The sequence below is a fragment of the Rhipicephalus sanguineus genome, chromosome 7, assembly GCF_013339695.2.
Source record: "Rhipicephalus sanguineus isolate Rsan-2018 chromosome 7, BIME_Rsan_1.4, whole genome shotgun sequence".
Lineage (NCBI taxonomy): Eukaryota > Metazoa > Arthropoda > Arachnida > Ixodida > Ixodidae > Rhipicephalus > Rhipicephalus sanguineus.
The window spans coordinates 35,287,877-35,311,005 of record NC_051182.1 but is presented as its reverse complement, the minus strand read 5'-3'; the positions used below and the strand labels follow the sequence as shown (position 1 = coordinate 35,311,005).

Genomic DNA, 23,129 nt, shown 5'->3' with positions numbered 1-23,129 from the left:
AGAATATTCTGTTATAGTTCCGTGGCTTTTATCATAACACCTGTTATACAGAATAACCTTAAAACAGTTTGCATGTTAATCATTCTTGCATTTTGTCAGTATTATTAAAACTGCCTACTTACTTGGACCAATTGGTCTGCTAGTATGCAATAGTAAAAAAAAACAATAAAGAAATATCTAGAAAACTGAGGGACGCTTAAGCTTCGCATTCAAGAGTTGAACGCGATAGCGATATCCTGCCCGTATTGCGTACTTCGACCACTTAGTGCATAATGTTTAATGCATGCTGTTACTCGAGAATTCTAATTGGGCATTACTGAAATGTAATTGACAAAGCACAAAGTGGTCACGTAGCCGCAGCACGCCGAGCTTTGGTGTGAGTCTTCTCTGCCTCCTTGCGTGGGGGCCCTCGTTGTCGTGCGCCACTTGACTGATGCGCCACCAAAACTCGCCGATGAGGAAGACACCGCAGTGTTTGCGCTTGTAGACGACACAGAATCTACCACAAGCGTGTCAAGAGCCCGGTGACGTGAGAGAACGTCTGTGCGCGTGTCATTTTTTTTCGAAGTATCAGTGCACCCACTAGTGTGTAACAGAATGCTCGCACTCAGGCGTGTGCCTTATGTAATGGGTAGCATGCTATAAACCAGGAGAAACTGTGGACGAGAAACTGTTTTAGAGGTTGCGATGCACCCACTATGTGGTCTTAAGAGAATGCGCGCAGTAATGCATGTGCCTTTTGTAATGGGTGGATGGCTGTGCACCACGAAGTCGTTATTATCTTCATGGCAATGTACGCTTGTACCACGCGATACTACTGCGATATTACATCTCGTACTGTGACATCTGCATACAGGACACGTATGTTTTTGAGGCATTAAAGTTATTTTCAGTACAGTTCGAAGCAGAGGTGCGGCTGTGAGTTAGAACACCTGCTTTCCACGCAGACGGCGTGGCTTCGATTCTGACTCGGACCCATCCTTTTTATTAATTATTCTATTTGCAGTTTTCTCGATTTTTCGGTCCCGGAGAAGATGATAATTTTTCGATAATTTACGCCGACACCGACACCAGAATTTCTGCGAAACGAGCTCTTCAACGCCATCTCGTTAATAAATAAATATAAACAAGTAGAAGTGACGTCTGGGGCATTACCATTTGTTGTAGTTGGAGAATTCCTACTGTTAGAATGTTATAGATTTCAAAACAGGAGAAAGTGCCTCAGATCAGGCTGGCCGACGTTTCGATAGGGGACCTATCTTTGTCAAAGGCGCCTTGTCATCCCTGGCGTGTTAGTTTTATGGGGTTAGTGATGACGTCATGTCCAGCGGCGGCGCGTCTGTTGCTGTTGGTAATTGATGCCTGGAAAGAGAGAAACTCGAAAGCAGAGGAGTAAAGCCCTTGCCACATTTCAAGAGAGTTTGCAAACACGTTCGGGTCTGCCATGTCAGAGTTAAAGGTAGCTGCAACGAAAGAAAAAAAAAGAAAAAAAAAGGGGGGGGGGGCGGGTACAACCAAGCGAGAGGGCGAGTGCAGCCATCACAAAGAGCTGCAGAAGGTGGTGAGGAAGGGAACTACAGGCGGGGAGAAAAACCGGGAGGCTTACGTTTAAACGTCCGCCAAGGAGCTGCAGAAGGTGGTGGGGAAGGCAGCTACATACGACAAAAAAAAAAGGAAGGTACTCGGGCGGCGTACGTTTAAAATGCCGCCTGCCTACTTTAAGTGATATTGAAAGGGTTGCCTGAAAAGCAAGCTCCTGCTTAATGGGTGAAGTAATTGGCTGGCATATGCATCCAGTGTTATCGGTGGCTTCCAAAAATTGGGCGCCCGTCAACTAAGAGGGTGAAGTAATTGGCTGGCATATGCATCCAGTGTTGTCGGTGGCTTCCAAAAATTGGGCGCCCGTCAACTAAGAGGGGAAAAAAGAAAAAAAAAGTTGAAAGGAACGAGGGGCGGCCGGGGGGGAACAATCGGAATAAGACTCGTAGAACTTCCTGAGAAAGCGAGGGCTGTGACAATGCTGGCCAGAAGCGGCCTTTGGAGCGCGGAAAGGGGGAAGGAAACCGTGGTTCGGATTCACTAGAAAATGAAAACATCTTAAGAGAATAATATCTACACGTATGTGCACATTTATACATGCAAGGTTAAGAGATATTAAAAAAGAATATTGATAGTGTATTATGGGAGCTGGTCGGGATTTTATTTTGCGAATAGGTTAAGGTTTTTGAAAGCTGAGCGTACTTCATGTCTCTTAATATTATAGGAATCATGCTATGGCTTTTAACGATTCCAAATTACCACGAGCTAGATTTATTCCTGATGGGTGTAGGGATTGAAATTTGTGTATCAAATACGATTCCATGTATTTCCTTTCACGTGGTGACCGGAAGTTTGTTTGTAGAATGTAAAGTTTGGCTTGATCGAAATTGTGGTCTTGTTGATTGAAGTGGCTGGCTACTGCTTTTGGTAAGTTGTGCTTTGTGTCTGCGCGGTGGCCGTTCAGTCTTACATGAATTGGTTGTCCAGTTTCGCCTATGTACTGTTTTTTACAGGTGGCACACTCAATGCAGTAGATCAGGTTGTTTGAGGTGCACGTGAAGTTCGAAGATGCGGAAGTTCAAAGATGCGGAAGCGCCTAAGCCTGTCACGCACCTTTGTGTTCACTATAGCGAAGGGAAACCAAAATACACGCGCTATTGGCTATTCCTTCCCTGCATGGAGCGATTGTGCATGCACTTGAAATTTTCTTCAGAACGGGTAAGAACAACCACGTTTCATGCTTCAAGAATTGCTGTGAAATCTCGTTGCAACATTTCATTGCAGTGTAACAAAGTTATATAAACACGAGCGACCGGAACTGAATTGTCTAAAACAACTGCCATCCGAAAATGGGTGGCCTAAGAGGCTGCTTGCTTGTGCAGCTCCTTGATATGGCTGCTTTTGAACGCCAATGAACTACCATTCATGAGAATCGTTTGGATGCTTAGGTTTCTGAGATGACTTTAAATGCTGGGTTCAGCTTGCTTTATAGAGAATTTCGATCCGAACAATTGTTTACATCTTTCATAAGTTCGTTCTCAGCCACGACGTGCACGATAAACTGTGACGCACGGATTTCGATTGTGTAAGTTGTTTAAGTCAATAACATTTCTTTAAAAGCGGGATACAGGACAGAGACAGAAACAGTAAAACAAAGCGAGCGCTCTTGAAAAAATGCAGTGAGCGTATTCGAAATCACCTAACCTGCATGTTGTTTAAGTGATCCAACGTTACACCTTCAATGCCTTCGTGTTTTTTAGGCGTGGAAGTTTTAGCGAAAGGACGTTTACTCGTACCGTTATTCCGACTACGCAATATAGTGTGAGGTGTATGTTTGGCTGTAATTATTGCTGTACGAAATGTAACGCGTGGTACTCAAACTCCCACCTCTGCGATGATGCCTTCGATGGGTACGCAGGTGTTCTGTAGATATTGCCACGCCCACTTCTTGTCTTGTTTTGATGTATTCGGGTTTGACCGGCAGAGACGGTTATCAACGCTCGACGCTGTCCGCGAAGTAGTGTTCTAGAAGCGTCGCGATTGTAGTTGATCGGTTTGTTAAGGTTGCGCCCCGCACGCGAATGTTCCAGCTTTGTCTAGAGATTACGTCGCCACCAGCGATATTGCTGGAAAGTTCGATAGCGCCTGTATAAAAGCCGACGCGCGTGACCGCTTGTCAGTTGATCGACGGACGACGCCCTGTTCGCCGCTATCATTGTACAGCGTGCATTGCTGTAGTTCTAGTTCTCGTTTTCCGGCCACAAGTTCTGCCAAATAAACAGTTTCATCCTACACACGCCGACTGCTGTCTTCGTCGACGTCACGACCGCGTGACAATATAAATCCCTATTGCATCGACAGTCTGTTGGCGCATTCGCTCGTAAACCAACATACCATTGTTCTACCCTTATTCAAGCGGCGACTATATCTCGGAAGCTGCTGCTTCTTACTGTACTCTACTCATAGACGTGGGACATGGCCTTTACGAACAATTTTACACAGAATTGCGTTCGGCGTCGTTTAGTAAAGCGTATGCCTGCGCAATTGCCAGAGAAAAAAAACCCAAGAATGATACAGAAGGTGCGAAGTAGCACCATTTTAACATAAATAGACCTAATTCAAGAGAATAATGTGTGTTTACCAAACTGCAAATTATTTTGCATACACCGGCGGTGACAGCATGACATGCACGTTAAGCCTACAATATCGCTTTTGATGAGTTGGATTGAGTTTTATTCTATGGTTATATGACCAAACCTATTCCAGAAAAACATATTTCGAATTATTTACGACATACTATATCAGTTTAGAGCTTTGCCATTAAGCCTGTCTCGCCCACTAGATGTGTGCCACACGCAACGGGTCTTTGCCTGCGCCATACACGAAGGGGCTCCAGCTGAGCTCTTCGTGGATTGTCGGCGTAGATCCCTACGATGATGCTTGATGACAGTACGCATATTACTTCAATATTGAAATATTTCACTTTTTATTAAGGACGTAGTGTCAAATACGAAATTGAAGTAGTGGCTAGTTCCGAAAGTGGTTTGTGAATTTTTTGGAGTATTCATAAAAATACTTCACATGAAAAGCCGTAGAATTGCGGTCGTTAGATCAAACTTTCTCATATCACTTTAGTAGGTACTGGAGGCTTCTTCATTTATTTATGCATTTGTTTATTTATATATTGATTTATTTAGTTATTTATACTGGTAATGTCCCTCAGGTCCCAGAATGAGAAGCCAATCACAATGAGATAAAATTTGAAAATAAGCACGCGAAGATAAACACTATGACAAATAACTAACAAGCCTAAGTCAAAAGTAGCTGAATACTTAACCAAGATAATACAAGATAAAAAATATATTTCATAATAGAGAAAACAAATCATGCCAGATAATTATTCAAGTTTTCAATGTTGCTCGCTAAATTACGTGGCAGCTGCTGCCAACCAATGATTGGTTAGGGAGAAAATGAACACCTTTAAAATTTCTTTTCGTTGTTCGGGAAGCCTTTAACCAATCTTATAGACGAAGTACGGTTTGTCAAGTTCGGGAATTTAGTCATAGACTGGAACTCACTAAGAGCACTGCATTCGAAATGCATTGTTATCAATGAGATTAGGTATGCTGTGTGACTCTGACCTTTACAACCCCGTTACGACACCGATCGACAGATTCTGAAGGCAGCTCTTCATTTTCAATGCGGTTCGAGCTTGGAGCTGTGGCACTTTCTCGGCCCGTGTCAAGACAGCGGTTGTGCGATGCGCAACACAAAATAGCGGTTGGTGTTCTTGAGGAACACTCGACTTAACCAAAGTTTGTGAATGACTCTTTTTATGTATATATGTGCGTTTGTGACTGCACGTACTGTTTGTACATGTGATCATTGTATATACCATAGTCATAACTCAACACCTGGAGTAGCATGCCAGGTGACAAACCAGGCTAACGTCTCCAGGATTTTCATTAATTACTATATTATATATATATATATATATATATATATATATATATATATATCACATCTTTAATCTCCAGCGATGTACCTTCAACTGCCGCTTTAACGTCGTCTGGGTGGGTCAAGTACTTCGGGTCGATGATGGGATCGTCAAACGGGTTAGCTGTCCTCAATTTCACATAACCCCGAGACTTCGGCCTGTTCATCACAGGAGCCAGGGCAAATCCGTGCCGTCCTCGATTGGGCAAATAATATTGGTCGTAAACCTGTGCAAAGATGAACAGACAAGCACATTATAAGCGACAGTGAGGGCTGTGACGATTGATTTTTCAATGACTAAATGTTCGCGCCCGTTTCAAGTTTCTTACATTACCACCCCTGAATGTTCTACGAGGGCACATTGCCAGCTTTACCATATTAACCTAGTAACCGACGCCAAAAGCTCACGCAATGCCTCTTCACGCCTGCGACGTCACTCGGCTTTCTATTGAGAATGGGAGGGTCCTCGTAGTTCAGTGTAGTCTCCGCAAGGAGCGCACGTAGCCGACACTACTTCCGGTAGCGTCGAAAGTGACGTCGTCACACACACTGGCGCAGCGAGTGCGGAGGACGTTGCCTCCGGGACTGCAATCGACATTACTTTGGTCTGGAAGGCGTAAAGGTTTACAGCGGCCACCGCAACGAGCGTTCGCATGCGACACCCTTTTTGGCGGAGCAGAGGAGGAGGGAGAAGGAGAGGGCTGGCAACCAGCTTTTCGGCTCGCGTCGCATGCATCTCTCTAGACTAGGCGTTGGCTGAGATTACTGCGAGTTTTTTTTTTTGATAAATTGTATAAATGATATTAAACGATTTTACGGAGGCTAACATGGGTTGCATTAAAGTTTGACATCAGGACAGCACGTAAAAAGTTTCTACAGACTCCCTATATTTGGATCCCAAGTGTTCCTCGTTGGTCCTAGAGGTGGCATTAAAATATTCCGTCCTCTCAACGTGAACAATTTACCTTGCTTAGTTCACACTAAATAATGAAAATAAATATAGCTGAGCATCTTCTAGTTGAAACGATGTGAAGTGAGAAACATGGAAGCAGGTGTTTTGATTAGCATGTCCCGAAAACTGATCAGTGTGAGGGAAACAGGCACGTGACGCATCATATATAAATCAACGCCGATTTCTGGCAGCCACGTAATGGCGCTTATGACTAACAACAAGCAATATATTGAAGACGAAACGCCATGCCATCTGACTAGCGAATAATGGAGGGGAAAGTTGAGGTTGTAGGCTGCAAACAGTGTACGCGTTAGGCTTTAGAGGGCGGGAGCAGCCCACGCCCGTACACGACCGACACAAATAAAATTTAAGAATACATTTTGGTTGCATACAAGTCACCAGAGCAAAGTTCTGCTGCAGAAATATAATTAAAACGTAGATTTGCACACAATGCGAGCGGATAAAAACCAGCAAAGGCACTCAAACCAGTAAACTGAGCCCAGAATAAATTGGTCTGCTCTATTTTAAGAAGGAATCAAATTAGCACACATAATATTGAAACCATGTTTCCACTGACATAGGCGGTTTTCGATCAAAAAGTTTCGTTAAAATTGGAACCGCAGTTGTTTTTTTTTATTTTTAGAATTAACTTTTTGAAAAAGATTCGCTACGTTATTATTTTGTCTTCTTTGGCACTGCATGTAAGAAAACAATATTTTGCAGAAATGTTGCGAAGGCCCCGTTCCATGTTTGACACTTCTTCAAGTTTCAGTGTTAAATTGAGAACGTGCGCAGGCGCATCAAACTTAGCAAACTTTTTCGATTTGGGCCGCGATTGCCATTTTCCCACGTATTTTTTTTTCTTTTCTAGAGAGCATATGGAAAGCACGGATGTAGTTCACAGATATTCTATTTGAAACCCGCATAAACGAATCGACACAGCGTTTATACTATGTGTTAAATACGACCGTGAAAGTGTATATTATGGGAAAACATTGCGGTAAGCAACAAGGAGAAGCCCGCGCCGACGCCTTCAAATATTGTATTGGCACACTTGGAGCGTTTTTCCCGCAAATAAAATTTTCGGTCCCGTGCACTTTTACTATACCGACATAAAATATAATAACACAGAAGAAACAAAAAATCACAGCATATCCACGGAGTGAATGATGATGAGTGGGCGAAGCTGCGGAGGTTCATCGGTAAACTGTGAATCTTCCGTGAATTCTGCCCAGTACATCATCACCGACGTGAGATCGGACGCGTTTATACTAAAGGTTCGCTGAGTTATGACGACTTGCAGCTCACTTTAATTTTACATGGACGCTGTGAATTTTCATTGTTTAGAAAACCATTGCTTTAGAAAACATCTGGCGTCTTTCGTTAAGCAGCTGGCGTCTTTTCGTTTTGCTTTAGAAACATCTGGCGTTCTTTCATTTTGCTTTTACAAAACATCTGGCGTCTTTCGTTGGTTTATTTCATCAATGAACGGCGTTTTGAACAAAATTTTTATTGTTTAATCACGCACAGGAGAAATCTCACCAGGCACTACCTTGGAGGTAAAGAATGGCTGCTAATGGGAATGAGAGACAGAAGAAGTCGGCTTTTAGCTAACGCTGCGAATCTTTTATTGTTCAACAACGCACAGGAAAAATCTCCCACCGGCACCACCTTGGAGGTCAAAGCGTAAGACTGGTTATGCACTACGACTACGACTACTACGACTACGACTACGAGAGACGAACGGGTGCCGCCTTAAGGAGCTTCGCCCCTAAAATATTGAGCGGACATGCATGTTCGATGTACCGTGGAGTCTCTCTAGCGCGATTCCTGATTGTAACTTGCGGACTCAAACAAGCAGTTTCGAATAAAAATATGATCCAGATTCCGCATCTGTCTAAATCAAACAGAGCTAGATCCAGTAAATCAGCGCTACATCAGCACCTTGTGACAAAACACGCCAGGCCTGCGCGGAAAGCGCAGCACAATCACAGCGAAAGCTGGAAGAGCGGCATTTCTAGAGCCCGTTATAAACTCTCTTGTGGTTACAAATACAAGTACATTAGCAACGTACCCATTACGCCACAAATCATCATTTTTCGAAAGTTGGGAAGCACCCACAACGACATTATTCGTTATTCTGCGGAGAAGCGAGGTACCATCTGTAAGGCATTATGTGCATTTGGTTGATGCGACGGTTGATGACGATGAAGAATTATGGCTGAGCCCTTTGTAATGGGTTGGAAGCTTTAAACGGTCCACTAGTTAAATAATTCATATTGTGTGACGCCCAGTCGTTATTTCACTTTCCCACCACGCTTTATAGCATACGTTAACCACGGAAACGGAGAGCGAGAGAGAGAGAAGGAATTAACTTTATTGAGAGCCTGGGGAAATGGATCATGAGAGCGTTATGGGCTTCCTTGGCAATCAATCGAAGTGCACTTGCGAGAAACCCACTGCGCTATAAATCATAATTTTTGTGAAGTAGGAAGGCAACCAATATGCAATTTTTCGTCATTCTGTGGAGAACCATGGTACTCGCCAAACACCTGTAAGGCATTATGTGCACTTTGTTGATGCTGTGGCTAATTACGATGAAGAATTATCGCAGAGGCCTTTATAATGGGTTGGAAGCATTCAACAACCCACTCGTTGCGCAATTCGCATTGTGTGATGCCCGGTTACAGAATTCGCGTTTGTGTGACACCTGGTTGTTAATTTGCTCTTCTACCACATTACTTTACATATGTTAATGTGGTTCCTTCCCGACATGAAGCCTGTATAGGGTCTTTTTGCAACGCAGTTTCAAGCACCGGCATGACCCTGAGGTCGAACACTGGGCTCCCACGCAGAGGACCAAGGTTCGAACCTCGTTCCGTCCTAAAAGTTTTTTCTTATTTCCCTTTTTTTTCTTATTTCGTGCGATAGCGGTACGGACACCGGCGGCGGCGGCGGACAACTACGGCGCCGAAAACGGCCGTTGAAATGATCTCATAACAGCTTTCGCTGTAAAACAACCAACCAGACAACATCCAATGTTTCACTTGTGACCAACATGCTTCGCTGGGAAGCTTTCGCTCCACAATTACTTTTACAGCGAAAGCTGTTATGAGATCACAACAAGGGCCGTTTTTGGCACCGTAGTTGTCCGCCGCCGGCGTCCGTAACCACTATCGCTCGAAAGAAAAAAAAAAACGAAATAAGAAAAAAACTTCTAGGATGGAACGAGGTTCCAACCTGGGCCCTCTGCTTGGGAGCCCAGTGTCCTACCTCAGAGCCATGCCGGTGCTTGAAACTGCTTTGCAAAAACACCCTATACCGGCTTCATGTCGGGAAGGAACCACATTAACATATGTAATGTTGCGTGGTAGAAGAGTAAACAACAACCAAGCGTGACACAACGCGAATTCTGTAGCCAGGCGTCACACAATGCGAATTGCGCAACGAGTAGGTTGTTGAATGCTTCCAACCCATTACAAAGGACTCTGCCATAATTCTTCATCGCCATCAGGCACAGCATCAATAAAGTGCGCATAATGCCTTACAGGTGTTTAGCGTGTACCACGGTTCTCCGCAAAATTACGAAAAATTGCATAGTGGCTGCTTCCCTACTTCACAAAAATTATGATGATTTATAGCCTAGTGAATTCCTCGCAAGTGCACTTGTATTGGTTGCCAAGGAAGCCCATAAGGCTCCCATGATCCACTTCCTCAGAATCTCAATAAAGTAAATTCCCTTTCTCTATCTCTTTCTCACGTTAGCGTATGTTATAAAGCGTGGTGGGAGAGTGACATAACGACCGGGTCTCACACCATGCGAATTAAGTAACTAGTGGGTCCTTTAAAGCTTGCAACCCATTACAAAAGCTCATTCGTAATTTTTCATTGTCATCAGCCATCGCATCAAGAAACTGCTCTTAATGCCTTACAGATGGTACACCGCTTCTCCGCAGAATGAGTAATGTCGTGGTGGGTGCTTCCCAACTTCACAAAAATTATGATTTGTGGCGTAGTGGGTACGGTGGTAGTGTAGTTGGATTAGTAGCCACAAGAGAGTTTATAACGGGCTCTAGAAATGCTGCTCTTCGAGCTTTCGCTGTGACTGTGCTGCGCTTTCCGCGCAGGGCTGGCGTTTTTCTTGGCCGAGTCGGTACTTACTGAAGGACACAATATTGTCGCGCAAAAGTCGAAGAGGAAGACAAAGTAACCGACTTTCCTACTTGTTCCTGCCTGTTAGTGTTTCTTTTCGAGTTTTGCGTTATGGTACGATGTCCTGCTTAGGGCATGATACTCCAGCGCCTTGATAATATATCGTCTTGGACGTGATTAGAATATCATGCTCCAAGCGGTATATGTGAAATGTACGACAACGAAAATTATGATATTGGGCGCCGATCTCTACCCTGAAGAAGAAGGGATCCAAATGGCAAGCCATTCAGTCTCCTTTAGGCAAACAAACAAACAAACAAACCAAGTGACAAGAAGCTGAGACGAAGACGTAGAGCTGAAGAATTTTTAGAAGCATGCAATCTGTGTTAAGAAACAAGGAAACTCTGCGGACTGTCCAGAAGAGTGCGCCTGTTGCCAGGAAAGACCACTCGCTCTGTAAGTGTAGTCTTTGCCATTACGCCTATGCAACAAAGAACGGCAACGATGAAAGCACAAGGATGATGTGAATTTTGTCACAAAGTACTGCAAAATTGATCGTTCGCTCCCACTTAAATTTATTCCGCGTAAACAATTCAAGCCCAAATGAAAGATAATAAAAGATAGAAAATTACATCTTTCCGTAGAGCCGTACTTGACAGGTAGCATTCCAAAGGTAGCGCTGAGGAAGGCAGCGACTGCAAGGCGATCTCTGCATCCGGGAATTCCATCGATTCATTCACGAACGACGTACTAACAAACGCAAGAGCTTCAATGGATCCAGGGATGGAAAATGGACCTGTAGAACAAACGACAGTAAGTGTTCCGGTGGAATCCTTAGATGCTGTGGCAAGTATGAAAGAATTCATATCGTCTAGAGTCATACATCCTCTAGAGCTCTGTAAAATGTCCATTGTTTAAACAGAGAATCGAACGTCTTCGAACTGCTTTTATTTCGGACTACCCATGGTGAAGTATGTATGAACTCAAAGCATGACTTCATAAATGAAGCTCCTATGCCTGAAGATGTAACGCCTAATACATGGATGTGGCGGCTTCTAAAACTTCTGCCAGATACCACTGCCACGCATTTTAAGGGCGAAGCACCTCAGGGTCTCGGCTTGTCATGTCGTCGCCGCGGTAAATCAGGTTGCCAAACTATGGTAAAAAACAAGTGTATACCTGGTCAAAGCCGGTTTAGAATAAACTAACATGATTGAAAGTATTTTATAATAAAGGAATTGTCACAATTTATTTGCATTACTTAACAGAAATTCGGAGAACATGTGTCTCAAAATTGGTTTCAAATGCCAAGTTTTCTTCTGCAAAGCATACTTCGTAGCGTGCTGCGGTGTGAATCAGGAAGACTACTTACGGCAAGCCTGCCTCTCATTTAAATTATTATAACCGGTGTAACGCAAAAGAGGGCGCCACCGCCTCGGCATGGGCGCGATTGTTGCTCCCACCGGCGCTTCGCCGGCGCCAAATGAGCGCGCGCCGTGTGGCAAGAGAGAGCAAACGGTGCGCGATGGCTTTAGAAAACGCCGACGCAGGGCCGATGAAGCTGTATGCGCCAAACAAGCAGCGGCCGCTCGGAAGCCGCTGCTTGTTTGGCACTGCACCCAAATTTGACTTATCTTTTATGGAAAGCTATCCGACCTGAATCTCTTCCTAATAGTCTGAAGCCAAATTTTGAAAAACTATTTAAGTTATAATTACCAAAATGAATTATTGATAGGAAAGTCTCCCTCACGGCACGTGACAGGTGAGGACAGTATAGTTTTTCTGGCGAGATAAATGTAGGAGCTCGTTTTCATAGGTTGAGATTATTACCAACGTCATGTTGAATAAGCGTGTCAAATTTCACGATAATTTTCCTTTTCGTTTTTGAAAAAAGCTGCCCTTAATTTTGTGCACCAGTCTGAAATCTGGTGCTCAACCAGAAGCAAGCAAGGAAAGGTACAGGGTCGAAATTGTACAGACTTAAGGTCACAAGCTCTTTTATTGGGCACGCAATATTTCACAAGAAAAAATGCTACATTTCCTGAGATATGAAGCTGAATCTAGGAGATGCTGTTTACCCTACCATACCCCTCTTAAAGGGACACTAAAGAGCAAAACGATTTTTCTCATATTAGTAAAGTACTCTTTGACGATGCCAAAAACACTACGCTCCCTGCGAGAAGACGCTTTTAAGCGAGAAAACAGGCAAAAACAAAATGTGGGTGGCGACGCCACCTTGACATTTCCGCACTATTCGCCGTGACGTTAAATGTTTGACGGCGCCTACTAGGGACTACGTAGTTCCTAATTGGTCACAATGAAGTACATTGTCCTCTGAGGGGGCCATAGACCTAACATACGAAGTTTTGGGTAATTTGTTGAGCCAATGGACGTCAAAATACCATAAACACACTTTGAAATTCGTGACGTCACGCGGGATGATTTCGACGCAAAATTAAAAATGAAACTTTGAACTTGATTTTCTCCTCTAATAATAAACCTATGATCGCGAAAATAACGACATTAGAGTTCTCAGGGCACAATTTATCGATCTAAACCAATTCATTGTTTCTCTTTAGTGTCCCTTTAACCCTTTCAGTCCCAAATTAATTATTTTAAATGAAAGCACCCGGTTTTTAAATTTTGAGATGTGCATGGTCATGGCAGTCCAAAAAAATGAAAAACTCTGCTCACACTTTTCAATGAAGAGTCATTATTGTCCAAATATTTTTAATTAATAAATGTATTTTAATAATATTTCCAATATTTTTACTCGATTTATTACTAAACAGTTATTTAGATGGGATAGCATAATGCCCAGTAGTCAACACTCCAATTTTCGATACAAAACTAAAATAAATGCCATATCTCTGCATGCTGAAACAGAAGCTGCCTCGGTGAAATGCAACACCGACTTTCGCTCTCAACCAACAACGCCGCCGCCGGCACCGACACTAGAATTTCTGCGAAACGAGCTCTTTAACGCTATGATGTTAAATGTCAGCGGTCGCGCACGAAGGCACTGAGGGAAAGGGAACGGCAGTGCTGGGGAGTGGGCGGGAAATATCAGCAGCAGCGCAGTCCCTTAAGGGGCGTTCAGGGCACGCGCGGTGTCGGCGCTGGGAAGGATAATGCGTTAAATCGGGGTGAAACAATAACTTTAAGAAAGAAGGAAGCCCTTCCCACACCACTACATATAACGAGACTGGGAGAAGGTGGAAAATAACAGCGTCAACAACCGTAGCTCGACATTTCATGTTATTCATGTCATGAACTGTGAATCAAGATTGTCACGCACTCCCATTCTCTTATGCTAATTTTCGCTTACAACAAGTTAAGGAGACGACCACGAGGATAGATAAATAGACAGATAAATAGATAGATAGATAATAGATAGATAGATAGATAGATAGATAGATAGATAGATAGATAGATAGATAGATAGATAGATAGATAGATAGATAGATAGATAGATAGATAGATAGATAGATAGATAGATAGATAGATAGATAGATAGATAGATAGATAGATAGATAGATAGATAGATAGATAGATAGATAGATAGATAGATAGATAGATAGATAGATAGATAGATAGATAGATAGATAGATAGATAGACACACAGACAGACAGACAGACATACATGTGGTCCAACTGTGTTTTATTCGCAACGAAATGCCTCGCATTTGAAGCAGCGTTGGGAAAGCTTAAGTAGTTCCTGCTAATTCAACGTTAAATGGTGGTGTAGTTCGTATTGATTGATACATAAAACACATCAAAGATATGAGGTAAGTGGTGAAGCCGTGAGCCCATGCTAATTTATATTTACGACACGAGTTGACCACAGAATCAGAATGCTGTAAGCATGTGAAGTTTCACGAAATATTGAGTGTTCATAATATTTGTTTCTTACGAGTACTGCAGGGAGAGCAACAACTATGGTAGTTCGGACAAGTTAAGCAAAACACTCCCAAAAATGAGAATTGCCTATACAAATTAAGGAATTCAGGAATGGAGAAAGTGAGGAACCACAACGCGAAGAACCAGCAGTCTTATTTCCATATTATTGTTTAAATTGTAAGTATTGGCCTCTAATTTAGGTCCGACTTATTCCCAAATCCAACTCCGTATGTCCTCGGAGTGATCATCGACAGGAATTATAAGGGACAAGAAGGCGGACGTTAACTCTTGACATCATAATTAGCTGCCTTTTATGATTAATTTTCATAGCACGTACTTGAAATGGCCAGAAGCCGAGAGGGTGCGCATTTGAACCAGCCAGCCAATTAGAACAGATGAAATTGGAATATTAAACAAAACGACATTGCTAGTTAATAGCTGAGGCATAATTGAGGAGGGACATATTTAATGCAATCAGATGTCATTTCCGTGCCCCCTACCTAAGTATTTTAATATAGAACGTCGTCTCAAGTGTAAGATCATTAGCGTTGAAATGATAAATGATGGGCCTCTGATAACCAATGCTAAATATCACACAGGGCAATGGACGGCCTCTTTTCCTCTGGTAAGGAATTGTTTCTTGAACTCTTATTTTTTTATGAATTGCATGAGGGCATCTCAAAACCATTTTCACCGGATGCGGTACATGATAGTGTGCACTGCGGCCAGCGCCAAAATGCTTTAGTTTTTCTTTCCGGTGAACATGAAGGTGTCGTTACCTGAGCGCTTCAACGTGTAGTTAGTCACCGTCGAAAGCCTGAAAACGTTAATGCCGGTTGGCCAACGAAGCGTGCCAGCGATGCCGTTGACGTGCATATGGTCCTGAAGGTTTTCGCCCACCGGTAGATCAGCGACGACAGGAATCTGTATGAGAGATTTACCGGAAAAGTATTCTCGACCAATAACAGTAATAATGTCTGGCGTTTAACGTCCCAAAACCACGATATGATTATGAGAGACACCGTGGCGGAGGGCTCCGGAAATTTCGACCACCAGGGGTTCCTTAACGTGCACCTAAACCTAAGAACAAGAGCCTCAAACGTTTTCCCCTCCATCTAAAATGCAGCCGCCGCGGTCGGGAACCGATACCGCGACCTTCGGGTCAGTAGTCGAGCGCCGTAACCACTAGACCACCGTCGCAGAGCGTATTGCTGACCAAGTTCCGTTCAGTTATGTGCAAAGCGCAACACTATCCTACTCCGCCAGCAACTGACTTCATTTACACTCACTTCTGCGCAATGGAGGCTTAGAACTGAAATGTTAGGTGCTACTTTGTGGGCGGCACCGTGAAAACAACAAACGAATGAAAGACAGCTTCGCACTAGGGTGCCAAGCCTGAAGTGCGAAGTGGAAGCTCTTCCTTCTTTCTTTTTATGTTTCTCTTTTTTTCCTCATCTGTTTCTTTTTCTCTCCTCTCTCTGTTCTTTTGCTGTCCTTTGGTCTCTACTTCTATTTACTTCTCTATCTATGTATTTGTTTGTCCTTCTCGCTCTTTCTATCTTTCTCTTTCTTGCCCTTCTTGCTTTGGCTCTTTCTCTCGCTTTCGTTCTCTCTTTATTTATTTCCGTATCTTCCTTTCTCTATCTCTCTTCGTATCTATTTCACTTTTTCTTTTTCTTTCTATGCTATGCCTTACTCTCTCTCATCCTCCTTTCCCTTCTTCTCAACCTCACTTGCCTTTCACTTCCCCTTGCTATACTATACTATGCAAGGCTATGCTATGTTCTGCTAGCGTGCCTAGATAGCCGAGTGGTTAGGACGCTCGCCTTCGGATCGTGGGTGCTCGTGTTCGAACACCGCCTCGCCAAGAAATTTTTTTTTGCGAGAACTTTTTTTTCTTCCGCTGTGTTTTTTCTCTTTCTTTCTCTCTCTTTGTAATCGTTCTCTCAACCGTGAGAGTTATCCCTTCCCGCGCCGGAGAAATTGGCCCACGTGTTTTGGGAGTGAAGCACAAGAGGTAGAAGAGGATGAGGAGAGCGCGTGTCGATTCATGATGATGATAGTTTCTGTACGCACTACCCGGCGCACCCAAAAGCTGAAAGAGCTCCGCTTTTAAAGGAAACGTGACAGTTCTGGCAGAAGTTTTGAGAATTACTCGAAGTACAACGTCTAAAAATGCTACACGATAAACTAATTCGACTTAGACTCTCCTACTGATACAGGTGAAAATTAGAATCTGCGTTTTGTGAAATGTTGAAATGTTACACATTTCCGAAGTTGTTTTTTACCTATGAGCTATGCATCACCAACTAGCCTGCCAGCAAATGTTATTAAAGTAAAAAGAAGCAACATTATACGTTTCATTGCAAGCTAAATTGTCTTTTCTGCCCAATTTCTAGAATAGCTAAGACGTAGAAAGTGATTCTGCATTCCCTGTGGACATGGTAAACTAGTTCGATTTAGACTCTCCCACTGATGCAGGTGAAAATTAGGATCGACGTTTCGTGAAATGTTACACGTTTGCTAAGCTCTTAAATATTTTTATACCTTTTTGTACATTTCAAAAGGCAGTTAGAAACTTGAAGCTTCTTAGATTAGCGTAAGCGAGTAATGTTTTCACCGATGGCTAAATGATAAAGGGTCATTTATAACTCCGCTCTTAAAGCATTTCAGCCAAGTTGTAACAAACCTTCAGCTTCTCCAGGTCATGACGAGGGCCGATGCCTGACAGCAAGAGCAACTGAGGAGAACCGATGGCTCCGGCCGAGATGACCACCTCGCGAGTAGCGTTAACTTGGTACACCCTACCGTGAATGACAAAACGTATTCCGGTGGCACGTTTTCGATCAAAAAGCACCTGGAAGAAACCAAGACATATTTTTTGAAGACCGAAAAAAAGGGGACGGATGCTGCGGTTCAGCGCTTGTCCCGCAGCTTGCCTGTTTGTTTGTGTGTGTGTACCTTCAAAAGTATGGCACATACCCAATCTGGGAGATTGGCCAAGACTTTTTTTTTTTGCACTGTGAAAATGAACTTGTATCAACTATCCCGCATCCCGAACCTTCTACAAACACATTCCATTTCACAGACACAGTTAACTATGTATTAAGGCGATGAAAAGGATTGCAAGTGCAATTGTGCCAAATACAACCGGAACGACATCAATATCGATGCATCTTAGAAAATATTCATGTTACGGACACATATGCATATTATCAAAGATGTAGTAAGGAAGAGGAAGTAGAGGACTTCCTACGTCTGTTGCTGAGCGCGCGATCTGCCTTGGTGTTCTGCCGGTGCTCCCGGGACTGTTTAAGACGTCACTGCCTCATCACATATCGTCGCACGAGAAATTTACACCCCCCCCCCCCTGGAAAAAATTCTGTTGACGGATTTGTTCATGTGGTAAAGCGCGCGACGCCAGTGACGGCCGAACCGCGAAGGAATTGTTCTCGGCTTCTGCAGACGAAAGTCTCTGCCTCTCAAAGCTAGTGCAGCACGCTTAATTGTTTTTTTCGCGCGGAAAGCCATAGACCTCAATTTTCTTAGCAGAACTGCTAACTTCACATCACCTCGGTAGTGAAAGGATCACCAGGACGTCTGTGAATATGCGTAGCGTCATCCCGCAGAGCCAACATGCGCAGTAGGGCTAATGGGTCACATAATCTGCGCAGACACGGAATTTTCCCGACTAGCTCAGAATATAAAAAAAGGGCTGAATAGCCCTAGCTTAACCCTAGAGAGCCCTAGATTAGTGCCCAGGTTAACAGCAGTTATTGGAAGGCCAGACCAATCTCATTTTCGCCTTGGCAGATGCATGTATTGGCTACCTGCTGAAGCTCACGCTTATATTTGCCACACACTTCTTGGCAATTTCTGATACTTCATTTTTTTTTTTGTTCAAACTAGCTCATGAGCATGAAGAATGCATATCCTGTTCCGCCCATAATGAACACCACGTGGGCAAAAGCTGTGCGATGACAAGTAAGACCGTGCTTGCCAAATTGGATAAATTGGACATTCTGATCACATGCCTCAGGCGGCAAAGCGGGATGTGCGTTTACTGTACAAACATGGATGCGAACTGTCTGATCTCGCCACGTATAGGAACCCTCATGAGCACATGCGGCGTTAGCTATCGCGCTTTCCGATATGTCAGGCGAGTTTTTTTTCGCTCCGGTTGAACAATTTTTCTTCAGTGGCTGTACAAAGACGTCATTCACGGGATGCGGCGTTCCATTACCGCGCGAAATGTGAATTGCTATGACAACTGCTCTATAAATTCATTATGAAATTAGACAGAGCAACAACGTCCATGTGGCAAACAGGTGACCGCAAAACGGCAGCTTAAAAAAGAACAAAGTGACTTGCTGCCACAACAACACAGTTTGTGGCCGCCAGGGTCTCTGCCGATCGCACACAGCTCATCTAAATAGCAGTCACTCTTTTAGCCGTTCGTTCACGTCAAGCATTTAGGTAATTTTCACGACCTTCGCGACATGATGGCCGCACGCATATTATAGCGCGTGCCAAGAGGAACCGGCTTTTGCGAATGACACAATCAGGATCGCCAAATTTGGTCGAACCGTTCTTTACCTTGTAGCGATGTTCAGTCGCGCATCAATCTGTCAAAATGCTTTAAACCGCAGGCCCTTTCAAACAATTTTATTACTAACACAAAATGAATGATGAGGTGCCTTTGACGAAGATGCGTCCGCCAATCGAAACGTCGGCCAGCCTGCCTGTGGACTTCAATCCTGTTCAGATAACTTCTACACACATTGTGCTTTCATTACTCGGCTGCCGCCTGTTCGTTGGGTTTCCAAGACAGAAAAGTAGCACGGTTGAATAAAACAACTAAAATTATTTGTGAAGCAACGGGGCTGTTTCGTAAGCGTTCTGTCGCAAAACGGAGGCGTTGACGGAACAAAACATCTCGCGAGGACGAAAGGCAGCAAACAGCCAATAGGGCGTGCTGAGAGAATTCAGCTACGCTCTCAGCGCATGAAGAAATAAAGAATTATTATATCTGAACACCAGTATTCACAGGCATTGTTTTTCAAAGCTTGAAATGGATGAGCGCGATGACTATTACATTATTTTTCTTAATGTCCTGAGTGGACACTGAGTGGTGTCGCAATTTGACGAGTCGTTCGGTGCTGGGGGCCGGTTGCAATTTTGGCAAACTATCGGCATGGGATTGGGGTAAGCCAGACACAAAGCAGCCGAATTCGATTCTCCGGCCCCAGCGCTTACGTTTCAATCCAATCCAAGTCGTCCTGAGTTCACTTCGTATCCGTTCTGTCGAACAGAATGCGGCCACCGTCCGTTCTGTGCCAGAATGATCGGCAGCACTGCCATTTCCGGTTGCTGTTATCACGTCTTGACCGTCATACGAGCGTCGTCCAGCGCCGCGCGGCTCCCTCCCGTCCTCTCGCGGCGTTTCGTTCCGTCAACGCCTCCGTTTTGTCACAGAACACTTACAAAATACCTTTCTGCAGCTGTTCTTGTCACAGGAATAGCAAACCATGCGTTTGTGGTTGGTATGGCTTATGGTGTTTAACGTCCGTAAACGATTCTAGCAAAGAGACGCCGCAGTGCAGGGCTCGGTATAATTTAGACCACGTGGTTTTCTAGCAGGATGCAGTACTGCGCAGTACAGGCGCCTTTCTCACCTCGCTGATGCGCCTAGAAACCGAACTGATGCGGCCCGGACCGAACAAGCGTCTTTCGGGGCAACTGTAGAAAGATTTTACAGCGAAAGCTGTTATGAGATCATTTCAACGGCCGTTTTTGGTGGCGTAGTTGTCCGCCGCCGCCGCCGCCGCCGCCGGTGTCCGTAACCACTATCGCTCAAAATAAGAAAAAAAAACGAAATAAGAAAAAATTTCCAGGATGGAACGGGGTTCGAACCTGGGTCCTCTGCGTGGGAGCCCAGTGTTGTACCTCAGAGCCATGCCGGTGCTTGGAAGTGCCTTGCAAAACGACGCTATACAGGCCTCATGTCCAGAAGGAACCACATTAACATATGTAATTTAGTGTGGTAGAAGAGTGAAATAACAACCACGCACCACACAACGCGAATTCTGTAACCAGGCGTCACACAATGCGAATTGCGCAACGAGTGGGCTGTTGGATGCTTCCAACCCACTACAAGGGGCTCTGCAATAATTCTTCATCGTCATCAGGCACAACACCAACAAAGTGCGCATGATGCCTTACATGTTTTTAGCGGGTACCACGGCTCTCCGTTGAATGACGAAAAATGGCATAGTGGCTGCTGCCCTACTTCACAGAAATTATGATTTATAGCGTAGTGGGTTCCTCGCAAGTGCACTTGCATTGGTTGCCAAGGAAGCCCATGAGCCCATCATCCATTTCCTCAGGGTCTCAACAAAGTTCTTCCCCCCTATCTCTGTCTCTCTTTCTCACACCAATGTATGTTATATTGCATGGTGGGAGAGTTAAATAGCGACCGGGCGTCACACAATGCGAATTACGTAACTGGTGAGCCGTTTAAAGCTTCCAGCCCATTACAAAGAGCTGAGCCACAATTCTTCATCGTTATCAGTCGTCACGTAAGCATTTCCATTTCACAGAAATTATGATGATTTATAGCGTAGTGGGTTCCTCGCAAGTGCACTTGCATTGGTTGCCAAGGAAGCCCATAAGCCCATCATCCATTTCCTCAGGGTCTCAATAAAGTTCTTCCCCCTTCTCTCTGTCTCTCTTTCTCACGTCAATGTATGTTACATTGCATGGTGGGAGAGTTAAATTGCAACCGGGCGTCACACAATGCGAATTACGTAACTGGTGAGCCGTTTAAACCTTCCAAGCCATTACAAAGGGCTGAGCCACAATTCTTCATCGCCATCAGTCGTCACGTAAACAAAGTGCACATAATGCCTCACATATGTGTAGCTGGAACCTCGCTTCTGCGCACAATGACGAATAATCGCGTTGTAGGTGCTTCCCAATTTCACAAATATCGTGATTTATGGCGTAGTGGGGACCTTGCTAGTGTACTTGTATTAGTAGCCCCAAGAGAGTTTAGAACGGGCTCTAGAAATGCCGCTCTTCCAGCTTTCGCTGTGACTGTGCTGCGCTTTCCGCGCAGGCCTGGCATTTTTTTTAGCACTGCAAAGTTGAGGACAAGAAAAACATGGACAACGCAGACGAAGAGCATCTAACAACTGGAAAGCTGTTCTGAATGTAATTTCGGGGCAACAGCTGAGCGCTGTAACCATTGCGACACCTAGGCTGCTAAAGTACGTTTGTATTGACATTTCATTCTGGCGAAGGAAGCGCTGAACAGAAGAGAATGTGGAAGACATGCACAACGTCCATCTGTTCTTACAGCTTGTAATTTATTGCTTAACGCAGTTTTCACAAAAGCAGACATTAACGGTGAACAAGGATATAAATTCAAGAAACCGTTATAATTCAGAATTAAGATAATTCGCCTGAAAGGAAAGTTTTCTGCACTGACTACATATGTTAGCGCAATAATATTTATGAAAAAAAAGAACATGTAAGCACGTGGTAAGTAAATTATAGATGAGCGCGTGTTTAGAGGCGAAAGGAGGGGATGGGGGAATGCCCGAAGAAATTAGTGAACCATGCTGTTCCTCGGCCCATACGCTTGCACACGGCGTGCCGTGTTTCTTTCTCATGGGTCATCGTAGTATATAGACGATTTTGCGTAAGACACATGGGCGCCGCGCCTTGAGATGTTAAACAAATATTCACTTTTTTAACAGCGCAGTTGTTTAACACTTTCGTTGCGCCGAGTAGTGCGAACACCAATTGTCATCATTGAAAACTGGCACGCACTCTCATCGTCCTCTTCTTAATCTTCTGCTTCCCACAACACGTGCACCAATTTGTCCGGCGTGGGATGCAATGAGTGAGAGAATAAGTACAGAGACAGAGAGAAAAAAAGAGGAAGCGACAAGAAAAGAGAAACAGAGAAATAGAGGGAAAGAAATGGAAGAGTGTCATAAGCAGATAAAAACGATAAAAAAAGAACAAAAGAGAGAGAGAGAATTATAGAAATAAACATACTAAGAAATACAGATAGAAAAAACAAAGACAGAGAAATGATTTGAAGAGAGAGAAGGAAATGAAGAGAGAGAGAAAGAAAGCATACCAGAGCCACGTATAGTACGGTACAGCTAGGAGGGCGATAGTGAAGTGAAGGTGAGGAGTAGGGACAGGAGGAGGGGAAGGGGCGAAGAATAGCACAGCCATCGATAGTATTGCAAGGGGTAGCCATGAATAGTATAGTATATGAATGGGTAAGAAAGCGAACTGATGGTGCCGAGGAGGGAAGGAGAAGAGCAAAGGGTGAAGAGACCACAGCCATGCGTAGTATAGCATAGCAGGGGCTGGGAAAGGGAAGGGCGGGTGAGGAGGAGAGATGGGCGAAAGGATCGCCACCAGCTCTACTGATTCCTCAGTCTTCGAACCACTGGTGCGTAACTGCCCAATTTTTTTTCGTATATCGCGAGATGAATTAATAAGGCCATGAAACGTCGCTCGTCGAATGCACCTCCCCAACAGCTTTCGTGTGAAGGCGTGTACCGTAGAA

General features: G+C 44.1%; 1 protein-coding gene across 1 annotated transcript in view; it reads right to left on the bottom strand.

The window, feature by feature from the left end:
• Positions 1-2,700: 2,700 nt before the first annotated feature.
• Positions 2,701-23,129, bottom strand: part of LOC119400662 (oxygen-dependent choline dehydrogenase-like) — a 55,319-nt gene continuing 34,890 nt past the window's right edge. Inside the window, exons 6-10 of the mRNA XM_049417364.1 lie at positions 17,229-17,396; positions 15,319-15,463; positions 11,272-11,435; positions 5,585-5,762; positions 2,701-2,711 (exon numbers count right to left, since the gene is read on the bottom strand). Of these exons, the coding sequence (XP_049273321.1) occupies positions 2,701-2,711; positions 5,585-5,762; positions 11,272-11,435; positions 15,319-15,463; positions 17,229-17,396 (666 nt within the window). The remainder of the gene's footprint in view (positions 2,712-5,584; positions 5,763-11,271; positions 11,436-15,318; positions 15,464-17,228; positions 17,397-23,129) is intronic.